Here is a 24,189-nt window from a genome sequence, read left to right as displayed (position 1 = left end):
GTCAAGGACTTTTCAGTGTCCCATGCTCTGCCAGCGAGCAGGGGCACAAGAAGCCAGGCAGGATGGTGGCCTGGACAGTTGACCCAAACTGTCAAAGGGATCTTCCACACCACAGAGTGTCATTGCCAGTAGAGAAACTGGGGGGAAATTGTCTGAGGCACTGGTCAGTGCTCAGGGCTGGGCTGGGCATCAGTCAGCAGGTGCTGAGCAATTGTATTGAGCATCACTTGTTTTTCCCGAGTTTTACTCCTCTGTCTCTCTCTCCTTCTATTATTATTATTACTACTACTATTATTATTTTTATTATATATTTTACTTTATTTCAATCATTAAACTGTTCTTATCTCAACTGTAAAACCTGGGTTTTACCTTTTTCCAATCTTCTCCTCGTCCCACTGGGGGTGGGGTGGGTGAGGGAGGGTGCTTAGTTACCAGCTAGGGTTAAACCACAACAGCACCCAACGTGGGACTCGAAGTTAACAACAGCTCTGACCAGTGCATGTTGAAACAAGCTTGCTACAAGCATTCCTTGTGGTTTCATAGCCACTGGTCACCGTGTTGATTTGTTTGCTCTCAGAGCTGTGTTCTCCAACACGTTGCTTGCACTACTGCCCCCTGTTGTGTTTGTTGCCTTTGGGGCAGGGCTCAGGGTGTTGTTTTAACTCACCTGGTCGGGTCTCAGCGCTGCCATCACCTGTGCGTGGGGAGACACCTGTTGGGAATTATTCACAATTACATCTTTTACCCGACTCCTCGGACAACCAGCCTATGGAGGAGAGCCATCTTCCCACAGCCTCCCTTTCTTCTCCAGCCTAATTATCACAGCCTTTGAGAATTAGGAAAATTTTGATGATACTTGGGATGCTGGAACCAGCATGGTCCTATTGGTAGGAACCAGCAGTGGCTGAATGTGGTTCAGCTCTTGTTTAGGGTCAAAAAATTATTTGCAGCTACTCCAACCCCCATGACAGGCACAGTGGGCACTCAAACTCCAGGAACCACAGACACTGGGATTGCTCACCCCAGGGGTGGGTGATGCAGCTGAACCAGAGGACCAACCCCTGTCTGTAGCAGTTGCCCCTCAAAAAAGAAAGAGAAATGCCCAGGAAGGATGGCTTGTTTAGTAAAGGATAAAGCAAGGTCATAACGAGAACAGGAGGAAGAGGCAGAACAAGAGGCACCTGATCCCTATCCCTGAGTGAGCTGCAGGATATGCAAAAGGATTTCAGCCATCATCCAGGTGAGCATGTTATCACCTGGATGCTCAGATGCTGGGATAATGGGGCTGGTGCTGTGGAATTAGGGAGTAGGGAAGCCAAGCAGCTGTGATCATTTTCTAGGGAAGGGTGAATTGACAGGGTGATTGGAAGAGTAACACAAGTCCTCAGCCTCTGGAAGCGGCTCTTGTCAAGGAAAGGTATTTCTTCAAGGAGGATGTTCTGTTTCACCCAGAGAATGGACCATGATGGAGAGAGGTACTCAGTACAGCAGGGAACTAGCCATGCTTAGAGGTAGATCATTTATTATGACCCAAACAACACATGGTCCCTCACAGATCCAGATGAAGTCTACTGTGCACACACCAAGTATCAGAAATGTGTACATCATTTTACACCAGCTCATTGGCAGTGCTGTCTGGAGACACAAACAGGCACCAGTGGTGGAGGCAGTGGCTCCCCAACTCTTGCAGTACACAGAAAAATCTCTTCCTCCATTGTCCCTGCTGTGGAGAAGCCAGTTGAGCAGCTGAAAGAGGATCTAGATTGTACTCCCCACGTGCCCAGTGCAGAATCTCAGCTGGTAACAGAAAGGGTCGTTGGTCAAGGGAGGATATTGAGGGTACACACCAGGGGAGACCCTGGCTTTTTCTGCAGGTCTACAGAGACAACATGAGGAATAGGGATAGAAATTCTACTTCAGGCCTACATGAATTGCAAGGAAGAACAATCACAAGAGGGCTTCTTCCAGGAAAGCTGCTGCTGTGGTCTGCAGTGGGCAGTTCCTCAGACAGAGCGGAAGGGCTGATCTTATTCCTGATCCTATGGAAAGGAATTCCACTCTATTTTCACAAGAAGCAAGTTGCATAAACCTATGACCAAGACTAGAGGGGCTCTGCCTCCAGCCGTGTGGAAGAGAGGGACAGCCTTGTTCACTGGACTGTGTGGATCACGTGGCCCCCCACGTCAGCCCCCCAGGAGTATAAGGCTGTAGCAGATCCGGGTGCACGGTGTACCCTGATGTTATCAGGCTGTGAAAGGACAGAAACCACTTGTGTTTCTGGAGGGGGATTCCAAGAGCTGACTGCTGGAGGCTGAAATCAGCCTGACTGGGAATCAGAAGCCCCCACTGGGACTGGCGCAGAGGTTCCATGGGCACAGACTGTCTCAGGAGTGGGTAGTTCAAGGACCCGGAAGAATCCTGGTGGGCTTTCAGTGTAGCAGCCTTGGAGATGGAGGAAATGAAGCAGCTGCCTGGTCCCACCTCTTGGAAGACCTTTCTGTTGCAGGGTTACTGAAGGTTGAATAAAGCAGGTGCTGGTCGCTGTCACAGCACAGCCCCGGCGGCAAAACCGCGCTGAGCCTGGGACCGCGGGAGGTGCTGCTCGCTGCTCAGGGCATCCCCTGTTTTCCTTGGGGTTTCTCTCTCTCTCTCGCTCTCTCATTTTCACTGCTATTATTATTATTAACTTTATTTGAATTATTAAACTGTTCTTATCTGAATCCGTGGGGTTTATCTTTTCCCAATCCTCCTCCCCATCCCTCTGTGGCAGGGCAGGGCAGTGAGCGAGTGGCTGTGTGATGTTTAGCTGCCATCTGGGGTTAAACCAAACCTGCTTTATGATAGTCATGCAATATTTCTGTGTATAAAGGGCTGTAAGCCTTGCTTCACATGAATACAGCTTGTTACAGCGCACACCTGCAGACAATAGATGGTTGTGCTTCATGTTCCACCTGCTAACACAACAACAGGATGAGGAAATACTCTAAAAATAGAAAAAAAAAGCCAGATAAGTGAAATACAAGAATGTCAGGTCTGTATCTGAATGCATTTAGCTATGGAATAAAATTTAAAATACAGATGTCATAAAGAAGAATAATGCAATAGGGAACATATTTTTGACTTTAAAGTTTCCTTGTGTTTCTCCTAAAGCAAAGGCAAAATTTTCATTAGTTTCAGTGGTTAAGAATATGTGGTAGTCAGCATAGACAGTGACTGATCTTTGCACAGAATAATGTTGTTGGTTTTATTGACTGTTTTGGATAATTACATCGAATTTTATTGGTTTGTTTTTCAGTTCTGCCTTGGCTCCAAACTTGACAAGTGAAAAACTAACAAGACCACCCAGTGATGGAAACTACTATTCAGGTAGGTTATTATGCCATAAGACTGTTAGTAAATTGGTTAAATTAAACATCTATTTAAAGTTCTGGATTTCATAGTTACTGTTTGGATGGGGCCCAATGTTTTGGGTATACAGAGGGATACCAATAACATTGTCCAAGGTATCTTCTGTCATTTTGTCTTTGCACAGTTTTTATGAGCACGTCTTACACAGATTGGTTTATAAGTCTGACACTTCTCCCAGGCAATCAATTGACAATATCACAGATGGAGAAATCATGGTAAAAGAAAATTACTTTCTGCTTTTGACACAGCTGCAAGAAAATTATTTCAGAGAGGAAATTTGAGCTGTGGCACATGGCCCTGTGATGTGACCACAGTACAGAGATGTTAACTTGCCTGGGCACCTTTCATTGCAGGACCTCAGTGCACTTGGCAATGGCAGGTGGATGTGATGTTTAGAGCACCTGACATAGACAAAGTTGCCCCTTGGGTGTTTGTTAGCTGATTATTTTAAAAGCCACATTCTTCCCACCTGAATGTCTTAGTGGGAATCTAAAAGTAGAATGTGTTATACAGAAATACAGATAATGACAGTAGGAATTGCAGCTGTGTAACTCATTTATTTCATTGGTTACAATAAATACTTTGTCAGCTCAACTTTGGCTTTCATATTTTAGGATCAGGTTACATTGAAGATAATGAAAACCACATGAAATCAACAGATGAGAGTAAAGGTAATTCCATACCTAAACAATAGATTTTTAAATTATCTTATAATTGAAAGTCTTGATGTTTCCTAATGGTGGTAGTGAAGTAGTAATGATAGGGCCGTCCCTTTTTTCCCATGTCCAAAATGACACCAATAGGACCCTTTTATCAATTGTCTTATGCAGTGTAATTAGCTGTGCTGGATCCCAGGCCATCTAATGATAGGTGGTATAAAAATACAACTTATAGTCAAAATATTAAGTTCTATATAACAAATATTCTGGTTTGTTAAAAAACCCCCAAGATTTTCTACAGATTTCTGCTTCTTTTACTTCTCTGTCCTTTCTTCACTTCTCTGGATCTTGAAATATCTAAGAATTAAATCTAAAAATAATCTGCTATGAAATCTGAATAAAATAATCTGCCTAACATGTTCTGCAGGATTTCAGTCTGAATGAATGCTGTGGTTCCTTCCATCTCTTACAGAAATGTGGTAGAACACCATCCCCACCCCACTCTAAAAATAGAGTAGAAAGCAGCAGCTGTTTCTGTGTCTGCTGTACCCAGGTAGCCAGTTCCTGTCAGCCACTGCCCCTATAGGTCAGATGTCAGATCATTGCCAGGCTTGCTGTGGGTGTTGTGGCACAGAAGCATTTGAGGAGGAAAGTGGGTTCCATTCCAAATGTTTTATGTGGGGCTTGGAGGCAGCTTAGGAGGACAGTGCTGAAATGGGCTAATTGGCAAAGCAGAAATTTGGAGAATGAGAGGTGATGAGGGAGGCCATGAAAGACATAAAGATGGCTTGAAATGTGAGGAAAGTGCAGAATGGGAAGTGTCCTGCCATAGCAGCCACAGAAAACAAGAAAGTAATGGCAGGGAGAGAAAGGGAAGAGCAGGTGGAACAGGAATATGGGAGAAGCTCTGGTAATTCCCTACTCTGTTTTGGATTGTGCCACTTTTGAAGGTGTTACATTGCAAGTAACAGTTTTAGGCACAATTTGCATGTCCCACAGTTTCAGAAATCTGCCTTTAGCTGGTCTTCTGCCCTTTGGAGTGGGATGACCCTCAGAAATGGGCTGGCCTTACAACTTAGCAGAGTAACTCCCCTGTGCCATCAACAGGGCCTGGTCCTGCACCCATCACAGTCAGCTGGCACTTGTCCATTAATTTCAGTGGCAGCAGGATCAGGCCCACAGCTCAAATGAAATGTGCAGTCCTACAAAGAAACATCTTCTTGGTATTTTTGGGGCAGGACCTGACCTTGAGAGTGCTGAGGTGGATTACACTGAAGTTGAAGTCTCCACGCTTGATCCTCACAGAGGTAATAAACTCTCCAGCCTCTTTGGGTTATTTTTGGGAGCAACTCTGGGGCTGTTGCTGCTCCCTGACACTGGCCTGGTACTGGCACCTGGGGATGCCAGGGCTGTGCTTCGTGTGCTGACAGTCTCCTGCCAGGAGTGCTTCTAAACCTGGCTGATCCTGTGGCTCCTGTGCTGCTGTTCCTGCAGCTCTTCCCCTGGGATATTCCCATTTACAGGAAGGCTGTGTGGAGATGTGGCTCTAAGCAGAAGGCAGCCTGCTGTGAAACATCCATGTTAAAGACACCAAATTCACTTTAGGTAATGGAGAGAACAGAAACCAGTGGAATTTCCTCCTTTGTAAAGGAACTGGTTGAAGGGTCAAAGATGTAATTCACTTGTGGCTGAGAAGGGAGACAAGTGTTGATTTAATCTCTTAGTCTGGAGAGACCTGGAGACCATCCTGAATTTTGTGGCACCTTAAACAGATAAATGAGATATTGATGCCCAGATAACTTTGTCCTCCTCCCTGCAGTAACCAGACCTCAGAGCATGGGGCTGAGGTACGTGTCTGCAACTTTGAAGGAGAAATAGCCATGGACATTTATTCATCACCCAAATGCCCACTTCAATCATTCTGTGTCATCTGGAGAACTCAAATGCCATTATGGCTTTGTGTTGAAAGCTGCTAAACCTTTCAGAAATTTGCAAAGAGCTCCAAGTAGGTTAAAGTGAATAAATCCTGCAAGAGAAGTTTACGCTCTGCTCTTGCTTCTTTGCTTCAGCTGAATGAGAAGCAGACTGAGGAAGAAATGGATAAATTTCCTTCTTCCTGGTAGGAAGGACAAGTCACTTATTGCAGAGACCAAAGACATGATTGTTTAGCTGGTAGCACAGATGTTTGGGCAAGAGTTCTCACTCTTCAAGCCTGGCAGCCAAGCCCTCCCGGAACAGCCAGTCCTCCTGTCCTTTTTGTTTTCACTTCCTGCTATCATTCATCACAGAGTCTCTCTTCCCTGTGTTTGAAGCAGGCTATTTACCCACCTCTGCTAAATTCTGCACTGAAGGACAAGAGTTGTTGTACTCTTCTTCAGAATAGGGCTAATAATTGTTCCAACTGTTTCTGAGTGCACTACAATTCTACAATGATGTGCACACCATTCTACATTGGTGTAGAACAATAAGATATGATAGTGCATTATTTAAATTAAAAGCCCTATTAAATTCAAGATCAAATTGATCACACCTATAAAAACAGCATTTTCATCCATTCTTGCTATATAACACTCTTCCTGTATATCAGACTAAGTAATAAGGTAGTATCTATGCTCTGTAGATAGAACCCCATTAAACCACAGAATAATGTTTACCAAGGTTTGTAAATGAGATCAGATTATTTTAATTGAGTGCTGCCTCATGCTACAGACCTATGCATGGCACACAGAACACTGATAGATTCTGTAAGACTGAACTGTGCTGGAGTGTACAGAGATATGAACAGCTCCCTGATCGATTTCCTTTGTTGGCCCAGGACACAGTGGAGTGCTTTGGTTATGGAAATGGAAACTGCACTGAAAGTATTTCATGTGTTCCTCCTGAGAGCATCCTGAGGATGCTGCTTAAATAGAATTAAATAGAAGAAGTTGTATGAAACCAAGTTATCTCTTGAGCTCTGCACTGCCTATCACAATGAAAACAGGATGAGATTTATTCTTGGGAAAAGAGAAGCAAAGCCAAGTTTCTTAATATTCCCTTGTAATAATCATGTACACCCAGAGAGAGAATTTGACCACAGGGCTGCTGCTGATACTTGTGTTACGTTGATGTTATTGTAAGGTTTTGTTCCCAGTCATAATATTCTTTCATGTCTGTGTGTGGATATGACCAGCCCTTCCTAGGGAACAGAACTTTCAGATTATCACCTTGCTCCAAATCCCTTTCCCCTCTTCTGATTCCTCCTATTTTCTGAAGGAAGACAAAGCAAATCACATTAATTTTTCTCTGGGCACACATTGCTCATCCAGCAGCTACACAGAGTCTGATTCCTTCTGCCTTTTGAGGAACTGAAGATTTCTTTGATCTCTCTGGCCTAACCTCAATTTAATTTATCTTTCCAATCATTTGTTCCTCCTGCCACTGTTGTCAACATCAATACTAATGTTCTCAGGAGCAGGAGAGTCATATTTTGTGTACTGTGAAAGGCTACTGCAATAAATGCTGCAGTATCTAAGCTGTAACAGCTGCCTTTTTGTCACTGCTGGGAATTGGGATTGATTGAATGTCACTTCAAACAAAGTTGAAATTATTGTAGAAGGATGAACACCTTGTCTTTATCAGTAAAGAATTACTTACATTTGAAAACACTGTTGTACCCTGTTTTTCAAGTGATGTCTGAGCTACTGTTAATTTCTGGAATACTTTTATCTGGAATTATTAAATTCAATACTTAGTAAGTTTGTATGCTTGACAAAAATACAGTGCTTGTCTTTCCTAAAGCTTAGCTGAGGAAAAAGATGGCAAGGTGATTTAGACCCTTTATTGGGAATCTGAGCAAAACCAAAGGCAGGGCTAAAGTCAGATCAGGAAACATCCCTGAAGTGACAAGGCAGAAACTGCTAAGTATGGCTGAGTAAGAATGTTCTCCTTATTTTACTTTTATATCTGGTTAGTTATCTGCAGGGTGGCAACAGTATAAAATTACTGGGAACAAAATGTCAAATCATCCAAGTAATTTCTCCTGGCACATTTTTTTCAGTGCTAGGACGACTTTTGGAAGGTTGACAAAGGAAATAACATGGGCAGTGGCATTATACCACAATATAATGAAATGGGTATGATAAAAAATAAAAAAGCAAACTAAGGAAATGCCTCAAACCAAGTCTTTGCACAGAGCCAATAGGAGTAGACTTAGGACTGTTACCTGCTAAAAAAAGTCCTAAACAAAATGAGCTACCTTTTATTAAAATTCCAAGAAGATTAATTCTTACTTCACTGGAAACTGAATTGATAATTTAAACAGTAGTCTGTAAGTATTTGAAATATGCCTTGAGATCTTCAAATTATTTTGCAAAGAAAGTTCATGCCAAAGCTGCAAGTTTGAAGGCTGTGATTAGACTCTTGGGGAAGTGTAGCTGCTATTGTTTAAATTAACAGCAGTTTTGCAACTCCATTCTGATGTGTTAGCTCACAGCATTTAAAGGATGCTGAGCAGAATTTAAAAACAAAAAATTAATGGAATTAGCTTTGGGAAATCAGAATGTGGTGCCAGAGACACTTGGGTTCTTCAGGGCAATGCAGAGCAGTAACAGTCCTGACTCTGAGTCTGCAAATCATTATGTCTGAATTCTTTAAATGTTGGGGATTTTTAATAGCTAAAACACAGGATTCTGTATCCAGAAATTTTAATTTCTTTCCTTTTTTTTTTTTTTTTGCAAAGAGGAAACAACAATTAAATTATTCTTTTAATTTAACTTTAACTAGAAAAATTTAACTTCATGGTTTGTTGAAGGTCCACAGAAACTGGAATAGAATTCTGAGGTTTTCTAGGAGACTCAGTTTAACTGAAGTGAGTGAGTGTTTCTGAAGCACTTTTAGATCCATGAACAGCAAACTCCTGGACCCTGCCATCACAGACCTTTACAGCAAGTGAAGGAAGTGGTTTTAAATGCACAGTTCTGGAGCACTTTGATTGCCCAGGGATTTTTAAACTACAGCCATACAATGAATCCAGGAGATTGTTCTATTCTCCTATTGGCCAGAAGTTTATGCTGACCACAGAGAAAATTATTCTTGCTATTTTCAGGCCTCTCTGTCCAAAAGGAGACCTTTCCCAGATAAATGGAAGCTGTGCAGGGTAAAATCTGCAAGTATTCTTCTGAGACATTTCACAAAGCACAGCAATTTAACTTTTTTTTCTTTTTGCCATTAAGATTTAATCAGGCTAGTTGCCAAAAGTCTTTATGGTTAGTCTTCCAAGTGATAGATCTCCTAGGGCTAGGATCCCTAAATCCTTAGAACAAATTGAAGAAGCTCTTCAAAGAGATCCAGAGAAACCATTCTCTAGTGGTAGATGTCTCTGTGAAATTAAAGCAATATTGGTTCAAGTTCAGAAGAAGATTAAGAGGATGTTGAAGTCAAATTTAGAAAGGGAAGCAGGTTTTCATCATTTTTACATAGAAGGAGACAATCTTCTCTCAGACCCTTTACAGGCTGGTTTGGGGAGGGGGTTGTACTTGCTTTTCACACAGACTCCACAGGCTCATTGCTGCTTATGCAACTGCTTCTTCTGATAGTAAAAAAGTGTGTTCTGTTTGTTTAAGGAGCTTTTCATAAGGCAAACAAAACAAAAACAAACAAAAAGAAAAAAGAAAAAAAAAAAGAAAATATATTGATTCTGTGCCAATACATTTTCCAGCTCCTGAACAGAAGGGGACTGAAACAGTTTATAGTGAAATCAGAAAAACTAATAATGGTAAGTAAGCTAGTGAAAAATTAAACACTTTAAGGAAGCGTGTGTGTAGAGGTTAGGGATAAATTTGTGACTGAATATTTTATAAGATAATATTTAGACTGAATATTTAGAACATAATTGCCATAATAAAGAAGAGCTGCAAGTCACATTGGATAGGAAAATACCAAAGTGCAGCTACAAAATCAGAGAAGTTGATAAAATGCATGACATCTTCATGGCTCCTCACAAATCAAGGGTGTTAATATTGTAACATCTACTTCATCAGCCCATTTGTGCTGGATCTGCTGAATATTTGGGTCACACATCTGGATCTGAATCAAGATCCCCATTAGGGATCTGGATTTTAGGTCCTGTTATCTCAAACTGCTCAAGAGAAACATTTGTCTCTTAATTGCCCATGTTTGTCACATGCTATAAAATATTCCATTTGCTTTGGGTGTAACTCCAGCAAATATCTATAAAGCCCCCAACAACAGCCTCTACAAGAGCAATGATCATTTCAGCAGCTCCTCTAACACAGACCTGTGTGTGGGCAGTGGCAGCTCACTGGCAATTGCTGTCTGTAAATGTTCTGCACTAATCAGTTCAGAGACAGTGGCTTAAAAGAAGGTTATTTCATCATAGATTGTCAAAGTCTGAACTGGAAAGGATTTCCTCTCCTCTCTTTGTGTTAGGAAGTCTAGATTTGTAAATATTAGGGCTGCAAACCATTCATATTTTGTCCCCATTCAGGCTTTGTTGTGGGCCATTTTTAATTTTTGGTTGTGCTTTAAGTTTCTATTTTTTCTATAAGGCATTTCCCACCTCTGACACAATATATCTCTGGGGAATCTTTTAGTGTGAGGGTCTCCACGTACTTTAGAAAACATTACTTAATTTTTCCTTGTTAGGACTTACATGGCAATTTTTATCTCCATTTTACAGCTGAATAAACAGAGAGATTAGGTCATGCATTAAGGCAAAGTGTTTAGAGAGTGACAATGGTGGCAAAGGAATTTCAGAATCCTTGGTGCTGTGCCTGTGTGGTGTACTCATTTTTCACAGCCTTGCAGTGAAAATCAGAATATCTTTCACACTTAAGAGCATGGCCAGGCATTTTATGCAGAACCACCAAGAGAAAAAACTCAGTTTATTTTAGGGCTGAGCCCCAAGGCCACAAGTGTTCTGAAATGTTCTCCAGTGAGTGTGAACTGGACCTATAAAAAGCTGCAGAAGCTGCTGTGTAACCCTCACCTGCTCTGCCCAGGTGTGAGGGTGACTCTCACACCACTCACCAGCCCTGGTTTTTCTGGTACATAACAGAGGATGTAAACTCCAGGTTGGTACAGCACAGCTGAAATTCAAAGAGCACTTAAAAGGCTGTAATACCATAAGGTGGGAACTGCAGAAAAATGGGATATGATTGAAATTCTGAGCTGAATTAGCCAGAAATTCTGCAAACACCCCTTAATCTTGCAGTCCACCTGCTCTTTTAGGCATAACATTCTACAGTTTCAGTTATTCTTGGAAACACAGTGCCAGTTTATTGTTTCAATCACGTCTGTTTTTCCTGACTGATACACAGGAAAAGTGTTTCAATTAGATAAGCAGTGCATCACCCAGCAATGCAGTGCTAGGTTACAGTTAATGTAACACTACCTTGGATTTTTCATAGGCTATGTGATTGTGAGATGGCAAAGTGTAAATGCAGTGGATGATGCCTATGAAATATTCTGTGTATTTTATTAATATAAGAATATTAAATGATGCCAATTATGACAGATGTTGAACATGACTGGTGGGTGCAGAAGTTGATTTACCATTCTATTCTTTGATATTTTTGAGCAAAAGCCCAAGAGTACAACCTACTTCAGGAAGGCAATGATTCAGACAAACGTGTCCTTGGGGAAATCACATGAGTTTAGGAATTGGTGTCAACTACACAATTTGAGATATTTAACCCCTAAGACCTATGTAACATTTTATTATTATTTGTTTGTGGGTAACTATTGTGGTTTAATTAGAATTGAGTGCTTCATAAGCAATTTTGTCTTATGAAGGGGTTGTCTGTGCATCACAGAAATTGTGTTCACTAGGGAGGAAGCTGAAGGACAGGCAGTAGTTGTTATGTCTGACGAGTTCTTTGTGACTGAGCTAAAACATTTTTGCTCTTCATTCTTCTAACAACTCTCACTGCTACCCCCAGTAAGGCAGATGCCATAGCAGGAACCAACTCCTGTATTTTGAGTTCTGTAGCTGTTGCTATAGGGTTTTGTTTTTATTGAGTTCTGTGGCTGTTGCTTGCTCTTATGCAAAACCTGCACCAGGAATCCAGAGTGCTGATAATGCTCTGAGCTTTCCCAGGCCTTTGGCAGTGTGCTGAGCATCTGTCATTATGCTTTTTCTTTTTATTTTCCTGATGCTGGCTATGTTATCTCCTGCTTCTGCCATCTGAGTGCCTCCACCACACTGTGGATAAGACTCCCCATCCTCCCTGCTGTGCTGTTTTCCTTGTTCTGAGTGCCAGGACTCAGGAGGTGGTTTTACATTAGAGACAGACAGAAACAAACTGTCAAATGCACATTTAACTCCTAGAAGACCTGCATGTGGTTAACTACAGTTAACTCATTTCCAGTGGGAAAAGCAGGTAATTTGTGAAATTCCATTCTAGTCAGGTATGTTTTGATTGAAAGTCAAAGAATGTCAGTCTCTGGTTGGTTGGATGCTGGATTTCCTCTGGTGTAATGAGAGTTTAAGGAGGATGCTGCTCACTTTGCTCTGCAAGCAACTGCAAGATAAGAAGTTGTCCTTGCATTGTTATTGAAAGATTAGTTTAATTCAGAAACATATTTGGTGTTCAGGCTGTTCACACAGACATTGTTTTAAAGCCTCTTCTAGAGCAATGGGCTTACTTTAGTATTTTACATAAAATACCAAAAACTTCAAGCCTCAACTTTAAATCAGACCTTGCATCCAAATGGCAGTTTGGGGAATGGTCAGTTAGTGCCATTCAGGTCAGTAACAGCTTTGTATAAAAGTTCTTCAGGCTCACCAGGATGAACTAATTTCCTTAAAATCTTGCTTTCTCTGGTTGCTGTGTGAAAAGGCCAAAGCATGTTGTGAGTCAGGAATACCCAGCCCAGTCCCAAAGTTGCTGCTTTTTGTTCAGAAAGAAGTGATATGGTATAAAACTTCAGCAAAACAGGCAATTGTCCAAATCCACAGACTGCCAGGAATGATAAAATGGCTGTGACCCTGCTGCCTCCTGTGCCTGTGCTGGATCCAGGCTGGCAGCTCTTCCTGAGGGAGCCTCAGGATGTCTCACACGAGTTCAGCTGCCTGGGTGGAGGCTCTTTCAGGCATGATTTATTTCCATCACACCTTTCATCTTCCCAAGAGGCAGCAGGGGCAGGAAGCCCAAGCATCTCCATGCTGGTTCTTTATCTCAGCTCCAGCCCTTCCCTCGGTGTTGATCCCAGTTTTTGGGATTGCACAGTCCTGTTCGTGTTGCTGAGGAGAATTAGAGCCAAGTCCAGCTCACAGATTTCCTCACGTTTTTCCAGGACACTTCCTGTGGAAGATGATGTTATTGGTACATTCTTTCTCCTTCAGTGCACTCTGTCTTTGCTGTGTGTCAGACCCAAAGCTCACAGAAGCCGGTGATAAGCTTTGCACTGATTTTATGTGCCCTGGACTGAGCTCACTGTGGCTTATTTCAAGATAACAATCCCCAATTTCTTATTAGGAAAGTGGAAATCCAGCAAACAAAATGCAGAACCAGCCTTTATGCTGCTAAGTCTGGAAAAATGAGTTGGTCACTTTGGAAGCAATTGCAGCAGTGAGACAGGAAATTCTAAGAGTCCTACAGCAACCAACAATGTACTATGGAAAAATAAATATAGCCCAGTGGAAAGAGGCATGAGAAATCCCCATTGCATTCAGAGGGTTGGAACAAATCTATTTGAAATCAGCTCTAGCAATCAGGAAATCTGCTCAAATACTTTCCTGCTACTGAGCCTCGGGCTTAACACCTACATCTTAGCCAGAATTTCCCACTGAATCCTTTTCCAGCATAGAAGAGCTCACAGGGCCTGTGGATTCATTGTGCTGTTCAGAACTCAGGTATTCTGGGCACATGGCAGTTGCAGGCAATCCAAAGCCAGGAAAATAACTTGTCCTCTCTCCAATATAAAAACTCTTTGGATCTCTGGGTTTCTAGACATATTCTAAACTAAGGACTGGATCTGTGAGACACTGATTCCAGAGCCAAATGCTTACAACAGCTTCAGCCAAAAATCGGGCAAAGCCAGATGGTTTCAGTAAGGCACAAATATGCAGGGAGCTTCTGACCTTGCTTGAACCTCCAGAGCAGAGCTGGATTACGTGCATGGCCCGTGTCAGAGCTGTTCCCAAGCTGCCTGCCAAGATTCCCTGATGGAAGCTACTGCTCCAGTAAAGGCCTTGGCAGAACGTTGTGTGTGTCTGCAGCTCAGCACCTTTGGTTCAAGGTCTGACATCTTGGCTTCCAGCAGGGCTGGAGGTGCCTTGGAGGTGGATTGGCAATTGCAGCTGTTTAGGTACATATTCTCCTCTCCATAACCTCTAGCAACAAGAAATTGAAGAGCAGGTGGGGGTGACAGTGTCTTAAACTCCTGCTATATGTACTCCTTTGTAAAAATGTGTTCTTTGAATTTAAAATCCCATCAACTAGAAGCAATACCGAGAGTTTAGATCCATCAGAAGTCCATAAAACCACCTACCCTTTTTAGACTCAGGAATATTTTAGAAATCACCAGTATCAGACCTTCAGCTCTGATTCCTTTCACAAAACATGGAGCTTTTTCTGTGTGTCTAGAATCCAGCATTTCTCAATTCCCCAGTTTTGGCAGTAAGGGAAAGCAAGGTGTTATGAAAAATCTGTCAGTTCTACAGTAAAACTAGTAAAAAAGTAAAACCACCTCTTTTTAAAATTTTTTTTTAACAAAAATGAAATAAAAAAGATTGTGAAAAGATTGTCATGGTAAAGAATCAGCAAAAGCAATGTATCATTGTGCCTTTATTAGTGGCTGCCCTGAGTGGTACCTGGTAGAAATCACCCAGGCTTCCAGAGCACTTCCCTGACACAGAGTGTGACATTTCCTGGCAGGGCTGTGACACTCAGCTAGAAAGCCCCAGAGCCTGGATGTGGGTGACAGGTAACAAGGAGGCAGGATCACTGGCACTGTGACCTCCAAGCCTTGGTAGCCAACATCCCGTTGTTTGAAGTCTGGAATTTACACAAAATTTCTCATTTCCTCCTTCCTGTGAGAACAATACATTGTGACAGAGACTAAATGACAGCTTGTTAATGCTCACTTCATAAACCTTATGTATGGTTTTGTCCACTTAAAGCCAAGCTTTGATGTAGCACTGGCTCAGCAGTGGTTTTGTTCAATTCTGTTGGCTTTCAGGACACAAAAATGCTTTTGTGTGTGTTCCATGTAGCTTCTTCTTCTGTTTCCTAATGTCTAAACACATGTGGATCAATCTTGCCAAACACTGAGATCAATTTTATACTGAATTTGAGTTCATGCACTGCTGTAAGGTGCTGTAGTCACCTCAGTTTTTAATCCTTTGCTTAGGCTAAAAGTTCTGGGTAGAAAACTCCAAATGTGCCATGCCAGAGACCTTCACCTGTGTTCAGTTTCCTTGTTACTTCTGCTGGCTCACAAGGGAGTTTCTAAAAGACTTTTATTAGGGTCCAATAGTGGTAGTAGTGCTCTGCATAATGTCCTTCATTTAGTGATTTCAGGGAACTTCTCAAAATTTACATAAGTGTTCTGCCTATGGAAGACTGATTTTTAAATTTGCTACTTAAAAAAACACATAATTAGAAAAAACATAGATTCAGAAACTAACCCCCATTTATATAAAAAATACTGGGAAGATTAACCCAAGACCCAGTCCAACCCCTTTTGTTGAACATTACATGAATTTCCTTCACACAGCCTCTCTCCAGTGAATCTGATACACTTTGCAAGAAAATACCTTTCAAGATTCAGCACTTACTTTTGTCCCATGTGAAATATCTCAACAGAACATAGAGATGAGCACTCTTAACTCTTGAAATCCTCTCCTAAAACTGGAGCTACTTTGAGAGGGGAAAGAAATTGTTATGTTTTGGTATTTGAATGTATTCTGTGAAATTTCTGAATAGCTAAATCCACTTTTTTTGAAATAAGTGTATGATCCAGTCTTAAAGTTCACTGACCCTAAAAGGAAAGAGTTTTCTGACCCTCAGGTTTTTCATTGGGAACAAGGAACTTTTTATTAATAAAATGTCAGGTGTCTTTGCTGTTATTTTAACAAGATCTTATATATAACAAAGATGTTATTTTTGCCCTGAAAATTATATCCTCAACTGGATTTCTGCAATACATTATTTTCCTGGCAAGGAACTGGATTAGGAAGTAAAATGCTGATGAGAACTTGCCTCTAAAAGGAAGACTCTCTTGTCCAGTAACAGATTGTGCCCTCAGTAGAGACTTCTTCTGTAGCACATGATCAGAGAAGCTGCCAAACAGGTCCTGTTCTGTGTGGGCTTTGAAATGTCTGGTCTCAGCCCTGCACTTGGATTAAACTAGAACTTGGATACTCCTCAAAGCCCAGAGCTTTAACCTCTAGGTGTAGGTAGGAATTCTACATCATTGCAAAGTGAACAAAAGGGTTGAAGTACCTATACCTGTATTTTCTGGAACATAAAACTGGTCACTCTGCAAGGTGCCATTTCATAATTTATACATTGTATTTTATTTTGCAGATTCTATGGAAAACAGGCATTCTGTAAGTATATATTTTATGCAATCAGTTAAATATAGAGACATGGGTTGAGATGATTGTGCATCTGGTGAGATGGTGCTCAAGGGCTGATGTGGTTTATTTGTTGCTGGGACTTTGCAGGACAGATATGGGGCAATCCCTTTGTATATATTTTCATGGATCAGACTTTCAATCCTCTGTTTGTGGCAGGGTCAGTTTTAGGAGTCTGTGGAAGGGGCTGGAGTGTGGAGGTGTTGGTGCACAGATGATATCAGATCATTGTCACCTGCACAGCTTTGGGTCTGTGCCACCAACGCTGGCAGGGTGGCACAAGGTGAGGGATGGCTCCAGATGAAAAGTGCTCACCTGTAAATGCATCACAGGGGACAGAGCTGCTGCTGCAGTGCCATCTGTCATCCCCACACAGATGGGTGGTACAGTCACAGCCAGTGTGCTCACACACAGCCCCTGGGACTGCAATGCCCAGAGAGGTGAGCTCCTTCCTCAGGTGTGAGCAGCTGAGCCAAGCAGGGATGGGATCAGCCCAAGTCCCTCTGTTCACTCTCTTGGGCTGTTTCCTCCTGGGTTTGCTTTCATCCACTGGTGGAGCAGGTAGGATGACTCCAAGGGCTGGCAGTAAACTGAGACCTTGTAAGAAATTTTGAAGGCAAACAGTTTTTATTGCAGAGTACAAAGCTGGGTCATAGCTGGGTCACAGAAGTGGGACTAATACCATCCATATATGTGGAGGATCTCAGCTGAAAATGTGGAGTTTTGTGAATGTTCTGTGGGTGGTGAACAGCTTCATAGTGCTAAGAAGCCAGTGACAAAATATGGAGTTTTTTAAAATAGAAGAAATCTGTTGAATGAGCTGTTCCTCTGCCCTCAGGAGATCTGAGAGGCAGGGTACTCACATTTCAGGAGTACTTTTATGAATGTTAGATATGCTATCAAATCCAACTCAGACTAAGCAGACAGTTGTTTTTTGTCACCCACTTTGTGACTTTGGAGCTTGTACTTAAAAAGAAAAAAAGGAGAGACTCATAAATAAGAATCACAATAGCCCAGTCTACGTCAGCTCATGGCATCCATTTGAGTTTTGAAAGGCTCCATCAGCACTGCCCTCCCCATGGGACACACAGGCAGCCCATTGTATTATTTACAGACACTGGCAGTGCACTGAAGGTCACAGATTGTGTTACAATAAACAGACTCATATTAACACAGGCCAGGAGGGTTTATAGTGTCATTGTCTCTCTTAGTTAAAAGGTCTGTTTTTATTCTTTGCTCTCAGTTTTCTAAAAATATGTTGAGCTGAACCCTCCCCTGGGTTATACCAGGCATTCCTTGGAGAGTCATGCAGAAGAAAGTTTGTCCCTGTCCAACACAAAAGAAAAAATGGTCAAGGGTGGCTGTGACAGACATGAAGTGTAAGCTCAGGGAGGAGGTTTTGTCTTCTTTTTTCCCACAGCCTACATAATTTCTAAGGGATACAAAGATGTTTTTTTGTTTTCCTGTGGCCAAAAGTGAGTAAAATATGGAAGTATAAGAAAAAGTCAGTGCAAATAAACCGACCACCCTGTGTGAATCACTTTCATAATTAATTGGGCTATTAAAGCTTGCTGAGCCAGGCAATCCATGAAGTAATGTCAGATTGAAGGAAGAAAAGTGTCAGCTGAGGGCAGTGTTTTCTTTGTGCTTCTTTTATTACTCTCGTGTTAGCAGTAGAAGGGTAATAAAAGTACTTATTCTGTAAAACTAATCTCATTTTCAGAAACACCCCAGAGCAAAGTCAGTTTTATAACACTTGCACATCTTGCTTGAGTTTTCCTAGAAGCTGCCTTATTCAGTTAATGTCTGAGACATTGTCCCTCCTTAGCTGTACAGTTCATGTATTAACATAGAAACTATTCCTTTTTTTCATTATTAGTGCTTTAAAGGACACAGCAGAAGAACAGAGCCTTGTCTTCTGCTTCTTAAATTCCCACTTCTGTTCCCAAAGAGCCTGTGACAAAAGCAGCACCTTCCTCTCTAAATAAGTGACCGAAAATTTCTTCATAGATTTTCCATTCCCTCTACTTGTCTCTCTCAACACTTTACAGGCCTCACAGATGAACACAGAAGAGGCAGGGAGCTGCTAAGGTGCTTTTTAACATCATTTTCTTGCAACTGTTTTTTTTTTCAGTAGCTCATTTTCACACATGCTTAACTGTGATGTATCTCTGAGGTTTGGTCCAAATGAGGAGTTGTTGATCCTACTCATGAAAAGGAAAATGCTCCTTATAAAGTGATCAAGTGGCTTAAACTTCCTCCCCAGCTGTTCTGCTTCTTGATAGCCAAATGAAGGGTTTGCCTCAGAGGTGAAGTTGCATTTGATCTGCTGCTCCCTTATTTGTGGGTGGAAGGGGCCTTCAGGATCTGGGCTGCTCAGCTGGCACCTGAATCCCAGGGAATGCCACAAGGATCACTCAGCTGGGGTGGCCTTCAAAAAACTTGTAGAATTCGACTCTTTTTTAGGAAGTAATAGATGTTCCAGAAGTGTGAGCCAAAGGAGCTCAGCACAGAGGAGTACTTTGCTAAGAGCTCTGTTTTCAGGGAGGATGTGCAGCCTTTTTATTTCAGTAATGGTGGTGGAGACTCATCAGATCCCAATGTCCTTTTAACTCCCTAAATTCCAATAATGTGTATTCCACTGCTCAGATAAAGTCTGTTAGCATTCAGTTCTGCATTGCTCTTCCAGATGTCACAGGCAGAACAGAAAACTGCTCTGTGGAGAAGGAAGATGTAGCAAATCATTTTAATGTTGCTAGTCCTGCTTTTGTGCATTTGCCCCTACCTAGTTTCTGTCAGAATAAATATAATCCAGCAGGGAAATTTAGGAATTTTGCTTCTTCACTGAGAGACAATCACCAAATTGAGTTCAGGCTTTTAGTAAACACTGTTACTGACACAGGTGCATTGAAAGTGTTTATATTATGTCAATAAAGGTGATGCATTAGAAAAATAATTAGTCAAAGTTTGAATTTCTTGAACTATATAAAGGTTCAGTTGCAGTACAGGTTGTGACTGATTTGCAGTCCAGAATACCTTGAACCTGAATGTCTTGGATTTTTAGGTCAAGGAACCTGAAGTTTTATGCCAGGGGTTGCTTCCCTCCATCTCCTCTGTTTCAGAAATTTGTATCTTAAATGCAATCCATAGGAAGTATTTGCAAAAGAAATGAATTACTTAGAGAGGAACTGGGAGGAGGTTTCCTTCCTGAAATCAGAGCTGGCAATCTTTCTAAGTTATTTAATGGTCCCAGTTTCTGAAAACATATTGAAGGAAATATCTTGACAATGAGATAGCCACTTCGCCAAGCACTAATTGGTATTGTGTCAAATTTACCTCAGCAGTACATTCTGACTTCACATCTCCTCCTCTCCTGCTCCCTCCTAGATGTGTTTGTGTATTTGTTTGTTGGGTTCTGTCCTAGGGGTTCAGGAGGACTGGCAGTACATGAGGACATTGTGTACTTTTAGTGCCTATTTGTCCAAGCTCAGCATGTGCCCTCTGAGACAGAAACCTGTGCAATTTTCATCTCTCTGCAGGAATTTCTGGGTGTTATTCAGCTACTTTCTCATCTTACTCAAGTGATCCCAAAAGTATTTTCTCAGTGTTAAAGGAATTCCCATTGCCAGCTCCAAAGGGGGACCTGGCCTGTGTTTAACTGTGCACAGTAACGTGGCACAATAGTTTCAGACAGGAAAGGAAGATGAAGGATGTGTCCAGTTAAAATTGGGGAGGGGATTTCAGGCAGTCAGGATATGAAAAACAAGGTGATACTCTGAAATAAACACTGAATTATAAACCAGGAATTCCTCTGACTCATGGGGCAAATCCTTTGGGGGTAAGTCCACAAAAGGGACGAGGCGCCTCGGTGCTGACAGACGGAGCTGAGGTTAGAGGCCACCACGTACCCTGAGCAGAAACTTGCTGGAGGGAGACTTTGGCAACCAACGCCAGGAAAGACTTGACAGCTGTGAATCCCCAGTGGACAGAATGATTTCTGTCACATAATATAAAAACAATGAAGTTTGGGCTCTCTCTGTGCCTTTTCCCACTGGCTGGAGTAGAGGTCTGCTCTGGCTGCCCTCTGTGCCTGCCAGTGCCAGGCTTTGCCCTGGAGATCTCCCCTGGCACAGCTCTTGCAGGAACACAGTGTCCAGAATTCAGGTGCTGCATTGCTCCCTGTGAGACACCAGCCCTTAGGGAAACGTTTCCATTCTCCTGGGACTGGCATTGGGGTCTGACTGTGCCTCCTAGAAAATAAGGGATCTGACCTCCAGGTGTGTTTAGTGCCAGCAGTTCCCTTAAAAATCCAACTTTTATCAGTAAGCACCCACTTACAGATGTTGGTGATTAACAGTTTTGGGGTCTAGCTTGTAATTTTTACTCTAAATCTCCCACTGTCTTATTTCTTTTTCTCTGATGAAGATAATGCCAACGTCTCCCCAGAGAGCAGTGAGGTTTTATTAGCTCACTGTGGAGGGTTCTGAGGAATATGTGACAGGACAGAGGGTAGGGGCACAGCTATACTCACCCCTTGTTTTTTTCTCTTTTGCTCTTTTTGCCAGCAGAGAATATATGGGCATCCTGATGCTACCTAGTACAGTCACCTCAAAGATCAGCTGGGACAAGAAAACAACACAAGATGGAAGATGTTGCAAGTGTTCCAAAGGCTTTGCAGCAGTTATTTATGAGTTTGCCAGACTCATCTTTTCAAAGTTTATTTCCTTAGGAGGAACAATAGAGATGTTCCTAAAGCATTTAATGGAAAAAAATTACAAATAAAAATTCTCATAGGAAAGTGGCTCTAGAAACCACTGACCCAGGTTCTCATCTGTAATTTCTCCTGCTAATGCAATTTTGCCTTTTTTGCCTCCAATTCATCATGCTCTAAGGAAACAAAGGGGGAGCTACAGCTGAGGAAGTACATTTCTACAGTGCAGCACCTACTGTGATGCCAGTAGGACATAGAAATATCTAGGCTTGCTTTAAACTTGCTAGGTTGGTTATGAGTGCCACCACTGTGGCAGAACAGAGCTCAGCACAGCCTGGCCAGCCATGGGTGTACCTTGGCATGGCCTTGCAGCTGTGCTGAGCTCCCTGTGCTGCAGCAGCTGGACTGCTACCAGGCTTGGAGCCAGCTCAGTTATAACCCACAGGGACGTGACACTGCAGGGAGGGCCTGAGGGAGCAGTGAGCTCTGCGCTCCCTAAAAACTTGAATAACTGTTCAGAGATTCAGACTTGGCCAAGTGCTTCTGTCAGAGGCACAAACAGCCTTTATTCTTTGCTAAATTGCTTTTCCCCTTTAAAAGTTCTGATGCTTGTTGGTTTATTTGATGTGATGGTTCTTCAAGAAATGATTGTCCATCACAGTTATTTGGGATGATTCTATGATAAGTTTTCATTGAGTGGATATAAAACACCCAGGTCAGTGAGTTTGTACCTGAAAATCCTGTTATGTACAATCCTAATTCCTCTGATTTTATGAGAGATCTGAAGTTGTACTTGTGTCCATTCCATACCAATCATTTTTCTCTATAGCATGATAAACCACTAACACAGATCTAGTTTGGACACAGATGTAATCCTGCAGCCCATGTTTATCTCAGCTGCATTAATTTAAAAAAAGAACACAAAGCAAAAGAGAAAAAATACTGTCCCCCAACCTCTTAACCAGATGGCCTTTGACATTGCAGTTGCTCTCTTTTTCTTACTGCAAATTAAATTCCTACAACATCTGGGCCACAGGTAAGAAGGTTCTAATTTTAATTAGAAAATAATAAGAAAGAGGCCATGGGTTTGTATATAGATATATAATTACTGCTTTAAGCACTGCATCAAAGGTGCAAGAAACACAAAAGGGGTTTATATCCTCCATTCCAAATGTTTAAAATTTCAAGCTCCAGTTACTGATTAATATCTCTAATTTATTGTTCCCTGTGCAAATGTTGTTTGTATCATGAGCCTGTCACAACTTCATAGCTCTCTTCTGTTGACAAATGTTCTTTCAGCATCCCATGAGTGTCCATGCAAATGCATTAGTGTAAGAAATGTGAAAAGGTATTTTAATAAAGAAAACTCTGAACTGACCTTTGCGCTGGATCTTGCGCATTCATGTTGCAATAAATGCCTGTGAAGTTTTTTATTTGTGATGAGCCACAGATCCATTGTATGGATTGGAATTTGGAAAATGCCCTCTCTGCACAGATTCCAGGCTCTTGGATCTGGAGTCAGGAACCCATTTAACAGCAGGTAAATGCACTAAATTGCTTTAAGAACTGAGTGGGGGAGTGCTTGCATTCACATAAGTCTTTTACTAAATTACAAAGGTAAAAGTTCCTCCACAAATTCTTCCTGGCCTTTGGCAAAGCTTGGGAAAACCGTGGGGTTTGGAAAGCTTCAGAAGATCATCTGGGCATGATGGAGCAGCAGTGGAAGAATTTGTTGCTCTCTTTCAGCTTGTCTCTTGTCTGGAATAATCCTAGATAGTTTTGGATTTAGTTATCTAGTACAAGTTGTTTGCCCTACTGAAATGTGTGAACTGTCCATTTCTCAGAGTGCTGTGCACTGTTTTGAGCTCTTCTGTTTTGTCTTGCAGATAACAAAAATATTTCAGAGCATGGGACAATAATCAGCAGATGTCACCAGTGAAGACGAGGTAAGTGGGCCCATGAGCAAACAACTACACAAGGAGTCCTGAAATGAGCATGTGCCAAACAGGCCTCATGATTCCATTGGAAATATTTGGGAAATAAGTATTGAATCTGTTACAAACAAATCAAAACTCACATTAGAGCTCAAAATACATTATTGAAAACAACAAAAAGGAGATTTCTCCATTGTCACCAAGTTGAGCTCAGCAAACAGAAAATGAGGTGTGCTGGTAAATATTCACTTTTTGAGCAGAGTAAGGGGTGGCACACGCCCAGGTCCCTTGTGCCATTCCCTGTCCGAGCAGTTCCCTGAGGATGGCACAAACCTGGTCCCTTGTGCCATTCCCTGTCCGGGCACTTTCCTTAGAATGGCACAAACTGGGTCCCCGGTGCCATTCCCTGTCCAGGCATTTCCATTGGGATGGCACAACCCGGGTCCCTGGTGCCATTCCCTGTCCAAGCAGTTCCATTGGGATGGCACAACCCGGGGTCCCTGGTGCCATTCCCTGTCCAAGCAGTTCCATTGGGATGGCACAACCCGGGGTCCCTTGTGCCATTCCTTGTCCGGGCACTTCCATTGGGATGGCACAACCCGGGTCCCTGGTGCCATTCCCTGTCCGGGCACTTTCCTTAGAATGGCACAACCCGGGTCCCTTGTTCCCTTCCCTGTCCAAGCATTTCCATTGGGATGGCACAAACCCGAGTCCCTGGTGCCATTCCCTGTCCGGGCAGTTCTCCCACATCTGCTTGCACCCGGCCTGTTCGGGAGGAGCCTCACCCACCCCGGATCATTTCCCCATTGCCGAGCAGAGGCTCTCGAGGTGCCACACAGAAATGCCTGAACCGAGGCCCCTCCTGCTCTCCACGGTTACTCTCCTTTTCCATTC

The 24,189-nt window shown here is 42.3% G+C and overlaps 1 protein-coding gene across 6 annotated transcripts in view; it reads left to right on the top strand.

Annotated features, from left to right (window-relative positions):
* The window catches only part of PECAM1 (platelet and endothelial cell adhesion molecule 1), a 30,279-nt gene extending 8,889 nt beyond the window's left edge, over positions 1-21,390 (top strand). Inside the window, exons 11-16 of one of the 6 annotated variants that reach the window (XM_054644911.2) lie at positions 3,296-3,366; positions 4,023-4,079; positions 5,306-5,374; positions 9,766-9,822; positions 16,601-16,623; positions 21,216-21,390. In XM_054644911.2, coding sequence (XP_054500886.2) covers positions 3,296-3,366; positions 4,023-4,079; positions 5,306-5,374; positions 9,766-9,822; positions 16,601-16,623; positions 21,216-21,248 — 310 coding nt within the window. In that variant the 3' untranslated portion in view covers positions 21,249-21,390. The remainder of the gene's footprint in view (positions 1-3,295; positions 3,367-4,022; positions 4,080-5,305; positions 5,375-9,765; positions 9,823-16,600; positions 16,624-21,215) is intronic. The other 5 variants (XM_077188289.1, XM_077188291.1, XM_077188290.1 and 2 more) reach the window with 5 other exon arrangements.
* Positions 21,391-24,189: the final 2,799 nt, after the last annotated feature.

The sequence above is a fragment of the Agelaius phoeniceus genome, chromosome 19, assembly GCF_051311805.1.
Source record: "Agelaius phoeniceus isolate bAgePho1 chromosome 19, bAgePho1.hap1, whole genome shotgun sequence".
NCBI lineage: Eukaryota > Metazoa > Chordata > Aves > Passeriformes > Icteridae > Agelaius > Agelaius phoeniceus.
This window is presented reverse-complemented; position numbering and strand designations above follow the sequence as displayed.